This window comes from Maniola jurtina, chromosome 9 (genome assembly GCF_905333055.1).
Source record: "Maniola jurtina chromosome 9, ilManJurt1.1, whole genome shotgun sequence".
Classification (NCBI taxonomy): Eukaryota; Metazoa; Arthropoda; class Insecta; order Lepidoptera; family Nymphalidae; genus Maniola; species Maniola jurtina.
This window is the reverse complement of record NC_060037.1, coordinates 9,710,899-9,729,286: the sequence shown is the minus strand read 5'-3', so window position 1 is coordinate 9,729,286 and position 18,388 is coordinate 9,710,899. Positions and strand designations below refer to the sequence as shown.

Genomic DNA, 18,388 nt, shown 5'->3' with positions numbered 1-18,388 from the left:
CAATAAATACATTTTTAAATAGTAATGTTGTGTCACTTCCTTGATTCCCGAAATTTTCAGTGCCGCCCTCGTACTTGTAGGTACGTACCTACCTAGCGCTTATGCAAAACGATCCATACGTGGAGATTACTGTGCGTGAAAGAAAAACTGAATTCCATGATCCATCTCACGCAGTAATAGCCAAACGCATGGTCACTGTTTAGGGTAAGAAGTTGCAATAATAGACTTACGCGGATGTTCAAAGCGTACAAAATAACACAACAAACACCGCAAAACACCTGATATCTTTATATGTACCTATACGACTTCCCTGCCTACTCATTCAGATTTTATCGTTTTCTTATGCCTATGACAATAGAGTTGAAAATTGAATAGAATTCTATCATGTGAACGTGTAGGTAAAATTGTTTTTGCATGGAAAGAGATCGTGGTCGGTTCTCACGACAGAGCACACAGGTGCGCATCCGGCTATCTCAGTCCCAACGCACCGGGATTTGAATTTGGAATCGTTTAGTAGGTACCGCTCTAATTATATACGTGAAACAATGGCTTGGAATTTGTAAGGGAACAGACTTTTAATTTTATTACATGTAAGTATGTACATACATTTATCCACATATTACTATGTAAATGGAAGGTAAATGGTAAATGTCTTAAAAAAATGTACCGTTCTATGCACATGCACAAAACATTACGCTCATGTTGATATTAAACAAAATAAAACAACGAATTGAGTATTCGATGGTATTTGTTAAGGATTTTTTTAATTAAAAATATGTTTGTTAGATATCTACATGTACAAAAAACATTTGAAACATTTAGGTATATGGAGACACCTTGTTGGTCCGTTACGCACATGTCCAATAATAAATGAAGTCTTTATTGTAATTGATACGTAAAACAATACCTATCTCAATGGTTTTTAATGGTCCAGTTTAAGAAATTAATTCTAGTATCTATTCTAGACTATTCTCACAAATTAGTCGATACTAGGATTAATTTCTTAAACTGGACCGTTTCAAGTAAAGATATATTAGTAAAGATATAAACCTATGAGGATGATACTGCCATTGTCGCAATTAAAATACCATAAGCCTACGTTGTCGTATTAATTTACAAATTGCGAAAAACCAAACTAAATTTGAATTTCGCGGGCAGGCCCGTCGCTTCTACCCTACCTCACTTGTCACAGATTTTTTTAACAACAGTTTGGTTCATAAAAATGACGAGTTACGACTTAACTAGTATACGACTAGGGCTAGAATAGGGCTATATATAGTATAGTATAGGGCTCTCTCTGTTACATAATCCCATACAAATGACAGAGACAAAAATCTCTATAGACGTTAACCATATTGAGTCGAAACTAATCACAAACGAAAAGCTATGCTTTCATATAAGTAAATAAATATTTTTTACATAGGTATTAGTTATTATATTTTATAGATTTCTAACTATATAAATAAAAGTTTTGATCCACAATTAAGTTATTTTTGTGTCGACAACACTATTTTATAATATACAAAACGACATGACATTCACAGTGACAGCAACGAAAACCAGGAGCAGTGTTTCCACTTTCATGGATTTCGCCTTATTTCAGGGTGAAATTTCTAATATTAGGTACGGCTTAGAGCTTTTATGTTGGCAGAGACTTATATGTTATTTGAGAAATCAAACTTATCTGCAAGGTATGTTTTAGTTAGCCACCACCGTATATTTTGTAGTTCTTAGATTTAACAAAGGGGATAAAATATGCCTTCTTAGTCACTAGACTCAAGACTTAGGATCATGAAATAATAATTAAAACGTGATATAATGTTGTTTTTTATGTAAGAATAAATTAAGTACCCTAAATCAGGATCAAATTATTTAAAAAAATTAGGGTAAATTAGGGCGAATTCTTATAAAAACTAGGGTAAAACCAAAATTGTAAGTGTAAACACTGAAGTAGAATAATTCAAAATATCCGCCAGAGTAGTTTTTGTTAGCTATTTCTTTGCTCTTCTATTTGATTCCTTATCTAATAACCTAGGCTTCGTGATTACATTAGGTATACTATACTTAATCTTTATTCGTTAAGCTTGTCGCGTGAACTCTTGATGCTGAGTTTTAGTGATCTTTGAATCGAAGAAATACCATCATGGACCCAATCGTTAACGTAACGGAGGGAAAGTTATCAGGAAAAGTTTGCAAAACAACGACTGGAACGCAGTTCTGGTCCTTCAAAGGTATTCCGTACGCGAAACCACCAGTGGATGAGTTAAGATTCGCTGTAAGTTAAGATAACCTAACCTCATCTAACCTACTTAATTACTAACTAACAAAGTATCTACTATAACCCCCTTAGGGGTTGAATTATCAAAAATCCTTTCTTAGTGGATGTCAATGTCTTAGCTATCTGCATGCCTTTCAGCCTGATCAGTCCAGAGGTTTGAGCTGTGTATTGATAAATCACTGATCAGTCAGTCAGCTTTTCTTTTTATATACAGATTAAAACTGTCTTGTTTTAGGCACCTGAACAACCTGACCCTTGGGAAGGAATAAGAGATGCCACTAAGGAGTGTAATATATGTGCCCAGTTTGATAGAGAGACCCTACAAGTTATAGGAGATGAAGATTGCTTATATTTAAATGTCTATACACCATGTTTACCTCATTCCGATACTGATCTACTCCCTGTGATGGTTTTCTTTCATGGTGGTGGGTTTTTATATGGAAATGGAACTGACGACTCTGTTCATGGACCAGATTATCTGATTGAGAAAAATGTTGTTGTTGTTAGCTTGAATTATAGACTTGGAGTACTAGGATTTCTATCTTTAGACTGCAAGGAAGCACCTGGTAACATGGGCTTAAAAGACCAGGTACAAGCCTTGAAATGGGTGCAACAGAATATAAAAAATTTCAATGGGGACCCCAAAAATGTGACCATCTTCGGTATAAGTGCTGGTGGGGCATCAGTAGAGTACCTTTTACTCTCACCAATGGCGAAAGGGTTGTTCCATAAAGCAATAGCTCAATCTGGCTCATCTATACTGCCATGGGCACAAAGTAACAGGATTAAAAAGCTTGCTACAATGATTCCTCTACTAAAGAAGAAAGTTATAACTGACAATCAGGATTTACTTAAGTTTTTGAAAACTATGTCTACAAAAGACCTCATATCCACTGCCATGTTGGTAATAGCAGCTGATGAATTTAAAGGGGGAATACATTTTGGGTTTGTTCCTAGTATTGAGAAGCCGGGTGACTGGGAGCCGTATTTAACTAAATCTACTTATAAAATGTTAGCCCAAGGAGAGTTTAATAAAGTGCCATTTATTAGTGGCTTTTGCTCTCGCGAAGGTCTTGTAATGCTGCCATTTCCTAATGTGTATGAAAAAATTGCTAAAGAAAAGAAGTTTGTTGATTTGCTTCCATTCCACCTTGATGATATTCAGAAGATTGAATATGAATCTAAGTTTAAAGCTGTTTATTTAGAAGGAGATAAGGAATATAAAGATGAGGATTCATTTGCAATCGACTACTTTACTGATGTTAATTTTCTGGGCGGTGTTTATGTTGCAACTTCACTGATTGCAAAAAACAACTCTCCTGTATATTTTTATGAATTCAAGTATGATGGAAACTTAAATTACTTGAAGAAGAAACTTAAAATTGACAAGGAAGGTGCTTGTCATGGTGATGATGGAGGCTATTTGGTTAAGAGTGACTTGCTCAAAGATAATCTCTCTGATACAGACAAGTTGGTACGAGATAGGATGTGTCAAATGTGGACTAACTTTGCTAGATTTGGGTGAGTTATTATAATTGTATTTTAGTACACTATTATTTATCAATCATCTCAAATCGACAAATATCCACTGCTGAAGCGTATGGAGGTGTCCCACGCTTGTAGGATCTTCCACACGCTACTGTCTTGGACCACCTGAATTGAGTGGCTCCCTGCCTTTTGATGTCATCTGTCCGCCTAGTAAGAGGTCTGCCAATGCTGCGCTTTCTGGTACGAGGTCGCTGTTCTTGGGGTCCCAGCTTTTTATCAATGCTCATAAATAATTTGATGTGTATTGACAGAACTACATTTACAATTTAGCATTACTCTTTTCTACAGAGAGCATTTTGAAACTTTATTATGATAGATCAATCATCTAGGGATAGAACTTCATCGCCATCCGATCAACCCATCGCCGATCCACTACCGAGCATGGGTCTCTTCTCAGTAGGAAATGGGTGCCGTTAAAGCAAGTGATATTGAATAAAACACTCACAATAACTCAAAAAAGTTAGAGGTGCATGCTCGGGATCGAACCCCTGACCTCTCTAATTGGAGGCTGATGTCTTAACCACTAGGCTTATCATAGCTGTATTATTTATATTATAATAGACTAGTTGATCCCGCAACTTCGTCCGCGTGGATTTAGGTTTTTCGCAATCCTGTGGGACTCTTTGATTTTTCCGAGATAAAAAGTACTCTATGTGCTAATCCAGGATATTATCTATCTCTATCTAGATTAAGAACTTATAGGTTATTTATAACTCCCAGCCCAAAAAGAGGGGTGTTATAAGTTTGACGTGTGTATCTGTGTATCTGTCTGTGGCATCGTAGCTCCTAAACTAATGAACTAATTTTAATTTAGTTTTTTTTTTGTTTGAAAGGTGACTTGATTGAGAGTGTTCTTAGCTATAATCCAAGAAAATCGGTTCAGCCGTTTGAAAGTTATCAGCTCTTTTCTAGTTACTGTAACCTTCACTTGTTGGGGGTGTTATAAATTTTTAATTTACATTTATTTGTTTACAGTGATCCAACTCCGAAGACAGATAGTCTTATAACTACAACATGGGAACCAATCGCGGAAACCGGCATGTCTTGCTTGGTCATCAATGACACGCTAACTATGAAGTATGACATTTACCCGGAAAGGATAAAATTGTTCAAGGAGCTATATGAGAAGTATTATTAAATTTAGTTTGTACAATTTATAAAATGCAATATTTTGGTGCATCTGAGATTGAGTATGTATTGAATTAAATATATCAGCAAGAGTAAATATGAGTTCAGTAAATTAGCTTTTTGATTTTGATGTTTATTACCTAAATAATACACTTCTTCTTCAAAAGTGTGCCATCCTTTATGTGCGAGTCTGAAGGTCATTTTTTTCGTATAAAATGTAGCCTATGTCACCCGAACCTTTACGAGGAATCTACTGACACCTCATTCATCAAAATCGACCCAGTAGTTTAGGCGCTACGGTGGAACACACAGAATCTGTATACAAACACACACACATACATAGACTGCTAAAATCATAACCTTTTGGCTTTGCCGCAGTTGGGTAAAAATTATTTCCCCTTTTCAGGTTTTTTATTTTAAATAGTTAATATTAAAAAACTACAATACAAAAAAATAAACATCAAAATCGGAGCTGTTTCTCGGAGCTGGCTGTTTTACGTCTTCATTGATTCGACTAATTTTGTTTCTTATTTCTCATACTTTTCGTAAATTTCTTTGAATATAGCCATCTTTTTGGGTTCGTAATTAGATTTGATGGTTATGTCTTCATCGATGCTTAGGTAAACTGGTGAATTTTTGTTGAATGCTGGCCAATCAACAGAAATATCATCACATGTTGGCACACTGAAAAAGAAGAATATTATTATAAAAAGACCTTGAAGTTTAAGAAGTATACACCATGAGCAATTCTTCAGTTGTAGTTTGGTAGATAAAAGAGCACTGGCAAATGCAAACCTAAACCTATTTTCGGCAAAATGTATCAAATAAATTCTGAATGTACAGTTTTTTCTGCTATCCTTTTCATAATGTTTCTTGTGGAAAAAGATAGCACTAGGTATAGACCTGTTAATTTAGCTTAGAGATTGTGTACAATAGAATTAGCCACATTAAACGAATTTCATTGAACCAATGAATTTGTGCATGGAGGTAGTTACCTATTACTTCTTTTATTTTTATCGATATCTGGTTTTATTCAATTTCATTTTACAAAGGTAGGTTTATCCATAGGTATAGTAGGTATTTATATCCATGAATATAATAGCTTACCTTGTTTTTGCAAAGTTCGTCCAAAGTTTCGTCATTTTTGTCTTCACTGCAATGTCTTTTTCGTCAGCAAATTTTGTTATTGTGTGTTTAAAAATATAAGCTAAATCATCACCATGAGCAGCGCCTATTCTCTTCATTCCAAACATTTGTTTAAAGAAGTTTATATTTCCGTCATAACAAAGTTCATAAAAATACACCGGCAAACCTAAATTGGCCATTACATCGCCGCTCAGCCAAATTCCCGCCACAAAATCGAAATCTCCAAAGAAATCTACTGCTATTTTGTCAATTTCATCATCCGGTTGTATATTTTCCGTATAAGCGTTTAAAAGACTTGATTCCCATTTTGGCTCGTCACTCGCTTCCATCTCGTAACCCCAAAACTGAATAAATTTATTGGTTCCAATCAAGTTCCGCAATGCATTTGGATTAAAAACGCTAGTTAAATAGCCTTCCCTATTGCAAAATCCCTTTATGACAGGTACATGATTGAAATTCCCTTCTTTTAACATTTTGTAAGGATTTTCGGACATAAACGATTCATTATTCCCAAAATCTTTTTCAACAGTGGGGACAAATCCACAGAAAAAGCTATCACGATGACTATAATCTCCTATGAGTTTATAACACGGCTCCACTATCTGGGAGGCAGGTATCTTCAACAGAAACTCGTAAATGGCTCGGTTGTCTTCAGTGTTACCATTGTATCCCAATAAATCAAGCAATTTTATAATTATCTTTTCAGGTTCAAAATTGATTGCCCAATGGTTGAGAGTGGAACCCGATTGTAGGATTGCCTTGTGGAAAAGTCCTTTTGCTAACGGCGATAGCATGAGGTACTCCACCGATGCTGATCCAGCACTTATCCCGAAAATTGTTACGTTATTACGATCTCCACCAAACTTGTCGATGTTATTTTGCACCCATTTTAGTGCTTGAACTTGGTCCTTTAAGCCCATGTTTCCAGCAGCTTCTGGGATGCCCAATTGTAAAAAGCCAAATACACCCAGTCTGTAATTAATTGTAACTACGACTACGCCATTTTCGATCAGGTAATCTGGCCCTAACTCTTCTTTGACGATGCCATTGCTGTAAACAAAGCCGCCCCCATGAATGAAGAACATTACCGGCAGTAGATTGGTATCGGAACTGCGCAGCCTTGGTGTATAAACATTGAGATAGAGACAATCCTCGCTTCCCTGTTGAATTCCTTTCTTTACATCGATTTGGCAGCAAATGTTATTTTCATCAATGGACGTAGCATCTCTCTCACCTTCCCAGGGCTCAGGGGGCTGAGGGCTCTGGAATATAAGGGATTCATTGCTCTCATTCATATATCTTTAAATTACTTTATTACAAATATTTGAAAAATCCAGAAGAAAACTAGAACTACAAAGACTAAAATAATCCACCGTAGCGCCTAAACCGCTTAGCAGATTTTGATGAATGAAGTGTCAATTATTCATTATTACGGTCCGGTTAAAAAGTGGGGTCTCCAAAAATTTTTTTTTGTTATACAATAACAAAAACTTCAGCGTCAGAAAAACAATTTGATACTATATCTATTGGCAGTTCGCGGGTAGTAGTAGGGTTTAGTGCTGTTTAACTTTATTCAGTATCGGGTCTATTATAGTCTATATTGCTATGCAACTTGCAAGCTTACTCACTTTAAATCTCAAATCTCCAACCGGTGGTTTTGCGTACGGAACACTCAGGAACTCATAATAATCTACACCGCTGTCAGTTTTCACTTTGGAGCCTCTTAATGTTCCTTGAGCAATAGTCACTTTAGCCATTGTTTAGGTAGGTAGTAGGTACACCTGTTAATAAAATTAAAGATTTTAAGTAAATTAAGTACTAAGTATATGCTTTTTAACCCCCGACCCAAAAAGAGGGGTGTTATAAATAAGTTTGACGTGTGTATCTGTGTATCTGTCTGTGGCATTGTAGCTCCTAAACTAATGGGCCGATTGTAATTTAGTTTTTTTTTCTTTGTTTGAAAGGTGGCTTGATCGAGTGTTCTTAGCTATAATCCAAGAAAATCGGTTTAGCCGTTTGGAAGTTATCAGCTCTTTTCTAGTTACTGTAACCTTCACTTGTCGGGGGTGTTATAAATTTTTAATTTACACTTGTTACGCTATTATTGTAAGAACATATACTTACCAGTTACCACACGACACAAACCAAACACACCAAACCACTCGATATCCAACCACAGACTAGGTACAAGTTATGAGTTAAGGTACATTTCACTACAACTTTATTCATTTAATACACTGCGAATGCGAATGAATGATGTTATTATGTAAGCTGTGAAGTTAGCCACACCAAGGTCGATTAAACTTAGCCCGTAGTGTTTTGTTTATTATATCTAATTAACTTTATTATATTTATCTTATCTTGAATTGGATACCTGATGTCACGATTACAGACTGCAGTGGTAATTAAAAACTAGATGATACCCAAGATTCGCGTGGATTTAGGTTTTCTAAAATCCAGTGGGAACTCTTTGATTATTTTCTGGGATAAAGGTAGTCTATGTCTGTTTCCTGCATGCAAGCTATCTCTGTTCCAAATTTTGGTTAAATCGGTGAAACGGATGGACTGTGGAGAGGTAACAGACAGACAGACATTTACGTAATATAAGTATGTATGTATAGTTAAAATATACTATAACTACCTACCTACTTGTAAAAAGCACAACTTTAAGAGTACTAAAGTGGCTAAGGATATTCTAAATATATTAACAAAAAAAATCTACATTACTATTTACTATTATGTATAAATGCGAAAGAGTGTATATCTACCAATTAGATACCTTTTCATGGCCCATCTGCTTAGGTACCAAAAATTAATTACTATTCAGAGATAGCATTTCGGAAAAGGACGTAGGCTTTTTATCCCAAAAGAAAAGTGTTCTCACGGGATTTTTAAAAACCTTAATCCATGCGAACGAAGTTGTAAACATCAATTACCCAATACAAAATAGAAGTGTGAGCGAAGCGAGCACGAAATTTTTAATATAAGTTCACAAAAATATTGGTAAATGCAAGAAATATGTAAACTGATTGCTCTTTGTCTGAGATTTTGGGGGGTCTTAGACCTACAGAACCTGGCTATAGCCATAGCACAGCCGTTCTCGGACGTCTGAGCGCTCAAGGTTACGTCCAAGACTGGTAGGTACGCGTACGTCTGATAGTTTCCACAGTTTAGTGTACTATGTATTATCCATATACCTATAAGTTGCATCCGACAATTTGTTTCAGGCTTTTAGGTTGGTAGTAGGTACCTAGTTGTCCTACACGAAATAAATAAATTTTGATTCTGATTAGAGGTCACACCTCTCAGCAATGGGAAATACGTAAGTGGAATCACTGTTAGAGTGGACATTATAGTAGACAGTGCCAGCACCAGCACGCTAATGATGTCGGCATAACACGTCGGTTAGCGGGTGACGGTCAACTCGGCGCCGGCGAGTCGCCGCGTGAAATACTCAGGTGCATCCGTACCTGCCCACGGGTTTTATACAGGCTGCTTATACTTGGTTCAAAATTCGCCAAACAAAACGTTCGTCGTCACTCGTATCCTGATTAGTATGGTCAGTTGATTTGCCGAGTGCCGAACCAGCCCCGGATCTATACTTATTTCGAGGCGGGGCAAAAACTGAAATAGCCGCCCCCGCCCGACAATATTTTTAACCCCCGACCCAAAAAGAAGGGTGTTATTAGTTTGACGTGTGTATCTGTCCGTGGCATCGTAGCTCCTTAAACTAATATAATCCTAAACTAATAATGAACCAATTTTTTTTTTTGTTTGATAGGTGGCTTGATCGAGAGTATATTCTTAGCTATAATCCAAGAAAATAGATTCAGCCGTTTGAAAGTTATCAGCTCTTTTCTAGTTACTGTAACCTTCACTTATCGGGGGTGTTATAAATTTTTAATTTACACTTGTTACCTTTATCAGAGCCGTAGCCAGAAAATACCTTTCAATTTGACAGCAAGATAGAATACAAGATGATATAGAAGCGATTGAAAATATCGGAGTATTGTGTGTATTTATTATTTATACTATAATCAACATTCATAGTGTGTTGATCAAGCTTAGAGCTGATTTTTCCAATCTTTCGATAATCTAACTAAGGAGTTGATTTCTCGGTGCTAGATTTATTTAAATCTAAAAATCGGCCCTTATTCAAATAAAAATATAAAAGCTTGTCTGTGACTTGATAATACCGAATGAACATAATAAAAATTAGATACTTAGTAGATACGTTTCGGATTTCCCGTAAAATGTTGGAAATGCAAATTTAATTTAATTTAATTTATTGTTTTAAAAATAATGTAATAATTATTTCCCTGTAGTTATTTTAAATAAATTCATGGCACCTAACCTAAGTATTATATTGTGTCCAGTTTTAGAGCTGATAACAGCAAACAAGAATTCCCGAAGGTGAAAAAAATGAAAGTCGAAAATAAAACAGCCTGTATATAAAAGTGTCCTAAGATCCTTTCACGATGCTGCGCGCGTCGTGATTTGATTCCCACAGAGCGAGCCGAATGCTCTCCCTTTCTCTTTTTTGTTACGTTATTGTTTGACGGCGTAATAAATGGTTAACTCAAATAAGTTACAGTTAAAACCAGTTTTGCTGCTAAAAATTAGATCGGACTGAAAGCCAACAACAACTAGATAAACAAGTAAAAACTACTAATTTCTCTACTGACTGTTTAACTGGTCACTGAGTGACTGACTTTTTCAAATGGGCTACGCTAGAAGATTCGCTCCGTTGTTCCTTCATTCAGCTTTACCTATACGACCTTCGTTTCATTACGTAATACAGGTACTATGTAACAACAATTGTTAAGTAGACTGTACTTCAATCAAATTGGAAATGCTAAAAGCATTGTAACTTAAGTTTATCATCATCATCATGATCAACCCATTACCGGCTGGACCGGCCCACGACTGAGAACAAGCTTCCTCTCAGAATCTCTCATTGTCAGCTACGCTGGCCCAGCGCGGATTTTTTTTTTTTTAAAGAATATTAGCCATGTTAAATGACTAATATTCCCCTTTCCTCTCCAACTAAGTGTCAGGCTTGTGCTAGGAGTAGGTACGACAATAGTGCAACGGGCGGGGTTTGAACCGTCGACCTTTCGGTTTTCAGTCCACTCCTGTACCGGTTGAGCTATTGAGGCTCTGAAAATTGGTAATTATTGGTAGACTTCATACAGGCTTGTGAACATGATGTAGAACTCTCAGTCATACAGACTTCCTCACGATGTTTTCCTTCACCGTTAAAGCAAGTGATGTTTGATTACACGCACATAACTCCAAAAAATTAAGTCAAAGTCAATCATTTATTCAAAATAGCACTGTACACTTATTCATTGTCAACTAATATTATAAAGGCGAAAGTTTGTATGTGTGTGTGTGTGTGTGTGTGTATGTTTGTTACTCCTTCACGCAAAAACTACTTCACGGATTTGGCTGAAATTTAGAATGGAGATAGATAATATCCTGGATTAGCACATAGGCTACTTTTTATCCCGAAAAATCAAAGAGTTCCCATGGGATTTTGAATAACCTAAATCCACGCGGGCGAAGTCGCGGGCATCGGCTAGTTGTCAATAATTGTTGGGTGTGTAAGATAATGATGTAATGGTGATAATTTTAATGGGTGCGTGCCCAACCTCCGACCTCCCAAAAAATCCGCCGTTTTAAACACTAGGCTATCATCATTTAAGTTACAACAAAGCATAAACCTATAAGCAGAAACCTGTTATTTGTTCGCACAGTTCTTGTCTTACGTGTTTTGTACGTCGAGGTATGTTGTCTGCGGGCAAGTCTGCACACAGCCTAATTCGGTTATAGTTAGGGTTGCCATCTGCAAAATCTATAAACTAGGACAAGCAGCTCGAAAACCTCGGATTTGCGAGTGTAAAATCCGGACAGATTACCGGACTATTTTTTACCTCATAAATAAAATTTATTGTTATTTGTTAATTTATTAATGTAAAACTCCTTAAACTTTTACAAATTACAATAATATCTGAAAATTATCCAATCTTTTTCAAGAAATTATTAAAACAAACTCAGTCTTGATATTTGTCAATCAATATTTCTTATAGCCTTTTAGATTGGATTACTAACCTACTTGAAATATTCTTAAACCCGGATGGACGCCCTCCAAATGTCCAAACTATACTCTACCCGCGGAAAGAAGTACGAGTAAGTATAGGGCTCTCTCTGTTACGTAATCCCATACAAATGACAGAGATGAAAATCTATGATAATATATAATGATAATAATCGTTAACCATTTTGAGGCACCAACCAATCACAAACCTTTTTTTAAAAAAAACATTCGAAATTCAATCCGATAATGTTTTCAAAAAAACAATCGAAATTCAATTCGAAAACATAGTTTCGTTTGTGATGGGTTGATGACTCAAAATTTTTACGCCCACTGAGATTTTTGTCTCTGTCATTTGTGTGAGATTACGTAACGGAGAGAGCCTATACTAACTTCTTTCCGTAGATAGAGTATATGACTTATAAGGGGAAACTCGGACGGTTGGCAACCCTAGTTATAATAGGTGTAAAGGCGAGATGGAGGCGGAATGCGGGCGTGGATGCTGCTATTGTGCGCAGTCGATGCAGGTGCACGCGTGGGAAAGCGATATTTGGTTATCACGGATTGGATTAGACGCTGATTCAGTTGTATGGCAATATAAGACCGCCTTGTCATCGTATTGATAAAGTTATATTATGATCTTACTGATAAATGTTTGGTCAAGAATTATCTTAATTCCATCGGAACAAAAGTTATCAGTGTTTCTTAGGTACGAGTAGGTGCTGCCTAGCCTCATTAAGCATTCAGATAATGGACTGGCGAATTTTGATTACAAGTTTATCATCTACTCTAGTCTGTATCTAAGTATTTATATGGACTCTAAATAATTATAGATGTTGCCTGTGACTTTACGTGGATTTAGAGTTTTGATAATCCTTGATTTGACGGTGATCTCATCAAATGACCTACTATGTAATAGATATACGAACTTATGTGAGCAGACAATCTAAGGTGAAACGCGCCCTCTTGGAAGAACTACAAGCTGTACTCGTATCTAGCAATGTAATTAGTAGCAGAAATGATGTTATATATAATCGCAACAGGCTTCTTACTAGGTACATGAGGTAATAATAGAATCTGCAATAAGACGCCGCCAAGCAAAACTTACTTAATGCTTTAAATGGCCTGAAATGGCTTTGACCAATCCATGCATGCGTGCAATGAGAAAGCAAAGTGCTGATTAGACGTTAGATAAAGTAATGGAAACAAACTTCATATTAAGTAAGTATATCAATAGAAAAAAACCGCACAAAGTGTGACACATTGCATTCGATTACACGGCAATAAAGTGGATAAGTGAACAAATGTGATATTGAAGTGACATTTGAACGTGCACGCCATATTTGGCTCTTCGGATACTTACCCCAATTATCAAATAGCTGACATTTGGCTCGTTCAGGCTACTCGCCTTCACTAAATACAATAATGTAAAGCATTGTGCACAATTGTATCCATATTTGTTAACAATGAAACGGCTGCATATTGACATCTGGTGGGTATTCAATTGTATGTTGCCGCGATTTCGTCGAGATCTCATGGATCAGAGAAAAATGGTTCATATAGACCCGTCTTTAAAGTTCCATTTCCATGGACCGTGTCCTGAAATGGTACAGAGCAATTTCGTCCAAAGGCGACTATCGTGTATGGTGTAGTGCATTTTGGGCGGTAATGTTAAACATTGGAATTCTACTTCTGCGATAATTGCGCAAGGGTGACAGTTATTTGCACTTTTTGTGTATTTTGATAAAATAAAACATGATCTCATTCATTTATCAATTTATCTTTGTGTGTCTTATCGAACTGTGGTAGTTAAAGCTTCTTGTATTTTGACCGTAAATGCGTTTTATTGTAGTCTATAATAACAATCGGTTGTCTTAGTTGAGTATTTTAAACTGAGTAGATTGATTTATAATATCTTTTTGACAATTGCAACTATCTGCTAATTTATTACGTAGGTACCGAGGTAGCTAGCGACCCGACTCATTAGTATATTGAGCTGAGCTATGGGTTAATGATGACGATTACCTACCGCCCCTGAAGTAATATACCTACTTAAATTATGTATTAGTGTTAGTCAATGGCTTAAAAAAGCTAACAAAAGTTCTACCCAGTTAGGTAGATTGTCTGCTCAAGCCCTAGAAATTAATTCCTTCCACGATTCCAACTCCTCCGTCCTCAGCAGATTGATACAACGATTTGAATAAATGTCAATCAATTAACGAGTGTTTGTTAATGAATTATTGATAAATTGCTTCTGTTCTGTTTTTATATGGCATTCGCACCTCTGCCCTACGCTTATGACATACGAACACCATATCTGATGATTGCGATGCTTTACAGACACGCTAACGAAATGGTTATATTATGTTAATGGTGATGATCATACTAAAATCCTCCTAAATCGGAAATAAGTTTTCCAAAATCCACATTCGCCTAGGTCTTTTTAAGTTGAATGCCTAGATAATGGTACAGAATAATATATTATAATAGTACCTACTGTAGATATCATATCGACGGTCGCAAAGAATTGTGTTATCTGCAAAATTGTGATTTTTCAGGAGTTGTCTTATCTACTTCGTACAAAAACAAATATTCACTTCGTCAATAATAAGAATTTAAAAAAAAAATATCCTATGATAGAGTACCTTAGGACTATAAATCGGTCAAGTCAGCCAGATTCACATACGAAGGGTTCCGCACCATCGTGCAAGAAATTACAATTTTTTCATGGCGGCCATTTTGAAATTTTTATTATTTGTTGATAGCGGCAATAGAAATTCTGTGAAAATTTCAACTCTCTACCTCTTACGGTTCACGAGATGCAGACCACTGACAGACAAACAGACGGACAGCGGAGTCCTATTAGGTAATAATAGGATCTCGTTGTTGCCCTTCGGGTACGGAACCCTAAAAACTGAATTTCGCGCACAACGCAAAAAATATTGTAGTTAATCGTTTGTTCGTCCGTCGATATCATAGATAACAAAAACAACTCAGTGGTCGATAGTAGGTATGTTGAAAAATTAGGAAATAGCCCAAATAGTACCGCACACACACATGTAACCATTAGCGTATAATATCGGTATTCGGTATATGTATAATAACTATAACATGGTAGGTACCTATATACCATATGGTACCATGGTAGATTAGAAGGTTTTAAACCTTCTAATCTTATTACGACGTAAACGCAACGTTATCTCTTATCAAATCCTAATGGCCCTTTAAGATTAAACCAATTCTTTTTCGTTTCATAATCATGAATACTTATGAATAATTGATGTAAAGATAGGTAGGTATTTCGCCGTTGACTGAGTCGCCGGGACACTAGTCTGCAGTGCCTAATGGTTTTTTTACTCTTATTACGAAATAGCAATATATTTAGGCCTGTCATTTTAGTTTTTTAATTTAGTTTTAATTTCGTCCAGTTGTTCCCACTTTGTCGTGACGACAGAATAAGCGACTAGCTTGTTTATTTGAAGGAGGTGTTCACAATTATTCACAAGGACGGCACGACTAACTGTCTTCCACGTTTTTTTGCTGTGACTACAGATTTTCGGGATGTTGGAAACTGCTAGCGACGACAGTAATAATTGTCCAACGATAAAACGGTTGCGATATAGTGAGAACGGGCGCTTACTGATTCTATGAATAGGTTAGTGATAATAACCAAAGCGAAGTAGGTAGTTAGGTATGTACCTATATTACTATCAGCAATATATTACGTATCATCTCATGTTTTTAGTAATGATGATAGTAGGTATATTTACGTAACATTTTAAATCTTGCACTCGGCCCGATTCGCGAGTCCGTGTGCTTTGTTCCACACCGCCTTGAATTGTAATGATTTATAAGTCATACGTACGTCAGCTCGCTTTAGTATTGAATTCGACGCTTTTATAATAACTCGCGACAACATGGCTCCGACTGGCGAAGTGAAGAACGAAATCTTATCATCCGCTTTGGAACTGATCGGAAATACACCTCTCCTCGCTCTCGACAGATTATGGACGGGACCCGGACGTATCCTAGCTAAGTGTGAGTTTATGAACCCTGGAGCATCAATCAAAGATCGGTCGTCGCTTTATATGATACAAAACGCTCGGAAAACTGGAGAATTGCAACCAGGCGGGCCGGTCTTGGAAGTTACGTCTGGGAATCAAGGATGCGGCATTGCAGTGGTGTGCGCCGTGCTCGGACACCCCGCTACTCTCACCATGTCCAAAGGCAACAGCGTACAAAGAGCGATACATATGGAAGCGCTCGGCGCTAACTGTGTCAGGGTTCCGCAAGTTGAAGGTACGTACGGGAATGTGACCTTGGCGGACGTGAAGGAAGCGGAAGCGGAAGGCTTACGGCTAGTAGCAGAGACGGGTGCTTTTTACGTGAATCAATTTAACAATGAAATGAATTCGGCGTCACATTATTTCCACACTGGGCCCGAGATTTGGCGGCAAACTGGGCATCGCGTTGACGCTTTTGTGACTACAGTGGGCACGGCCGGTACGTTTGCGGGAACTTCGAAATTCTTGAAGGAAAAAAGTCCCAAAACGTTGTGCTATGTGGTGGAGCCGGAAGGCTCGGAGCCCATCAAGGGCCAGCCGATAACGAAACCTCTACATTTACTACAGGGTTCTGGATATGGATGTGTGCCTAATTTGTTCGAGTTCGATACCATGGACGGAACTGTCACTGTTACTGATGAAGAATCCACATACTATAAGAAGCTCGTTGGGGAAAAGGAAGGCCTGTACGTGGGCTACACTAGCGGTGCCAACGTGGCAGCCGCCGTCAAACTGCTGAAGTCGGGCAAGTTGCCTGAAGACGCCTGGGTCGTGACCGTTCTCTATGACAGTGGCCTGAAGTATACACCGGTTCCTGAAGAGCTCACATAATTTCGACAAAACTAGAAGTATTTTTTTAGTTAGTTGCTATTTTTTTTATATAATAAATAATTGATAGAATGTGTGATAATGACAATATACCTACCTATATTCTTACTCATTATTTAAGTAGATGATTAGGATAATAGATTATATACGTAACATGTATGTGAATACATATTATATCGTAATGTTTTTACTTTTTAATCAATGGATTATCAATATTAGATTTTTAAATTTATTGTTTTTGTGTTTTAAATTCATAGTAGGTATTTTTCATATTGTGGCAGTATTCTACGTTATTCTGTGAACGATAACATTGAACGATAATTATTTCTCTGTTGCACAAACCACTATAGATAATAAGCTACTTACTTGCGTACCTAACTAGGTATAGTAATTCATTATGTAATCTAATAAATTGTGTTATATTATAATTATCTGCATTCTTTGGATTTTTTCTAACCAAATTAAAAGTAATTTCAAGGCTGCAGGAAAGACGAATTGATTTTTAAAAACCGGCCAAGTGCGAGTCAGACTCGCACACCGAGGGTCCCGTACTCGGGTATTTTTCCGACATTTTGCACGATAAATCAAAAACTGTTATGCATAAAAATAAATAAAAATATGTTTTAGAATGTACAGGTAAAGGTCTTTCATATGATACTCCACTCGGTAGGTATAGTTGCCTTACTTTGAAAATTGATAATACTATCATTTGTTCATGAACACATTTTAATTTTTTTTTGTAATGTATCCATAAATTCACTGTTTTCGGATCTTTTCCTTTACTTGTGCTATTAAGACCTACCACCTGCCGAATTTCATGATTTTAGGTCAACAGGACAGTACCCTATAGGTTTTCTTGATCGACACGACAGACCGACAGACAGACAACAAAATGATCCTATAAGGGTTCCGTTTTTCCTTTTGAGATACGGAACCTTAAAAATAGCGAAGTAAAGTAGCTGATGAACAAATTGTATGATCAATCAAGTCAACCACGCTGGTCAATTAAACAAGTTGACCCGTACATTCCAGTCTCTTTAATTTTGTTTTTATGTTTATAGCATACCTAGGTACGTAGCGATGATGATAGCAAGACGTCAAGAACTCAAGACGTCATCGGCCTGATATAGTGGGAGTCCGGGGTTCGATCCCGGGTAGCACGTCTACTTTTCGGAGTTATGTATGCTTTTAGCAATTAAAAGGTATATTATCGCTTGTTAACATCGTGAGGAAACTTGCATGCCTGAGAGTCCTCCATAAGGTTCCCAAAAAATGTGAAGTCTGCCAATACACTCTTGG

At 36.9% G+C, this 18,388-nt stretch overlaps 3 protein-coding genes across 3 annotated transcripts; 2 read left to right on the top strand and 1 right to left on the bottom strand.

The window, feature by feature from the left end:
• The first annotated feature begins 1,941 nt into the window (after positions 1–1,941).
• LOC123868494 (juvenile hormone esterase-like) lies at positions 1,942–5,095 on the top strand. The gene is made up of 3 exons (XM_045911033.1): positions 1,942–2,275; positions 2,514–3,799; positions 4,802–5,095. Exons 1-3 carry the CDS (start codon positions 2,144–2,146, stop codon positions 4,962–4,964), a joined length of 1,581 nt encoding a protein of 526 aa, XP_045766989.1. The 5' UTR covers positions 1,942–2,143; the 3' UTR covers positions 4,965–5,095.
• Positions 5,096–5,397: 302 nt separating this feature from the next.
• Positions 5,398–8,398, bottom strand: LOC123868492 (juvenile hormone esterase-like). Its single transcript, XM_045911032.1, has 4 exons — positions 8,225–8,398; positions 7,729–7,881; positions 6,062–7,362; positions 5,398–5,638 (listed from the first exon to the last, which is right to left on the bottom strand). Exons 2-4 carry the CDS (start codon positions 7,855–7,857, stop codon positions 5,482–5,484), a joined length of 1,587 nt encoding a protein of 528 aa, XP_045766988.1. The 5' UTR covers positions 7,858–7,881; positions 8,225–8,398; the 3' UTR covers positions 5,398–5,481.
• Positions 8,399–15,975: 7,577 nt separating this feature from the next.
• On the top strand, positions 15,976–17,520 carry LOC123868496 (cysteine synthase-like). Its single transcript, XM_045911035.1, has one exon. The coding sequence runs from the start codon at positions 16,115–16,117 to the stop codon at positions 17,090–17,092; it is 978 nt and encodes a 325-aa protein (XP_045766991.1). The 5' UTR covers positions 15,976–16,114; the 3' UTR covers positions 17,093–17,520.
• Positions 17,521–18,388: the final 868 nt, after the last annotated feature.

Bases quoted from the DNA above. Each gene is read 5' to 3' on its own strand.
- LOC123868496 (XM_045911035.1), top strand. From the start codon at position 16,115: ATGGCTCCGACTGGCGAAGTGAAGAACGAAATCTTATCATCCGCTTTG.
- LOC123868494 (XM_045911033.1), top strand. From the start codon at position 2,144: ATGGACCCAATCGTTAACGTAACGGAGGGAAAGTTATCAGGAAAAGTT. The intron at 2,276-2,513 runs GTAAGTTAAGAT...GTCTTGTTTTAG, and splicing joins TGGATGAGTTAAGATTCGCT to GCACCTGAACAACCTGACCC. The intron at 3,800-4,801 runs GTGAGTTATTAT...ATTTGTTTACAG, and splicing joins ACTAACTTTGCTAGATTTGG to TGATCCAACTCCGAAGACAG.
- LOC123868492 (XM_045911032.1), bottom strand. From the start codon at position 7,857: ATGGCTAAAGTGACTATTGCTCAAGGAACATTAAGAGGCTCCAAAGTG. The intron at 7,363-7,728 runs GTGAGTAAGCTT...CTTATATTCCAG, and splicing joins TTGGAGATTTGAGATTTAAA to AGCCCTCAGCCCCCTGAGCC. The intron at 5,639-6,061 runs GTAAGCTATTAT...CTTCTTTTTCAG, and splicing joins ACGAACTTTGCAAAAACAAG to TGTGCCAACATGTGATGATA.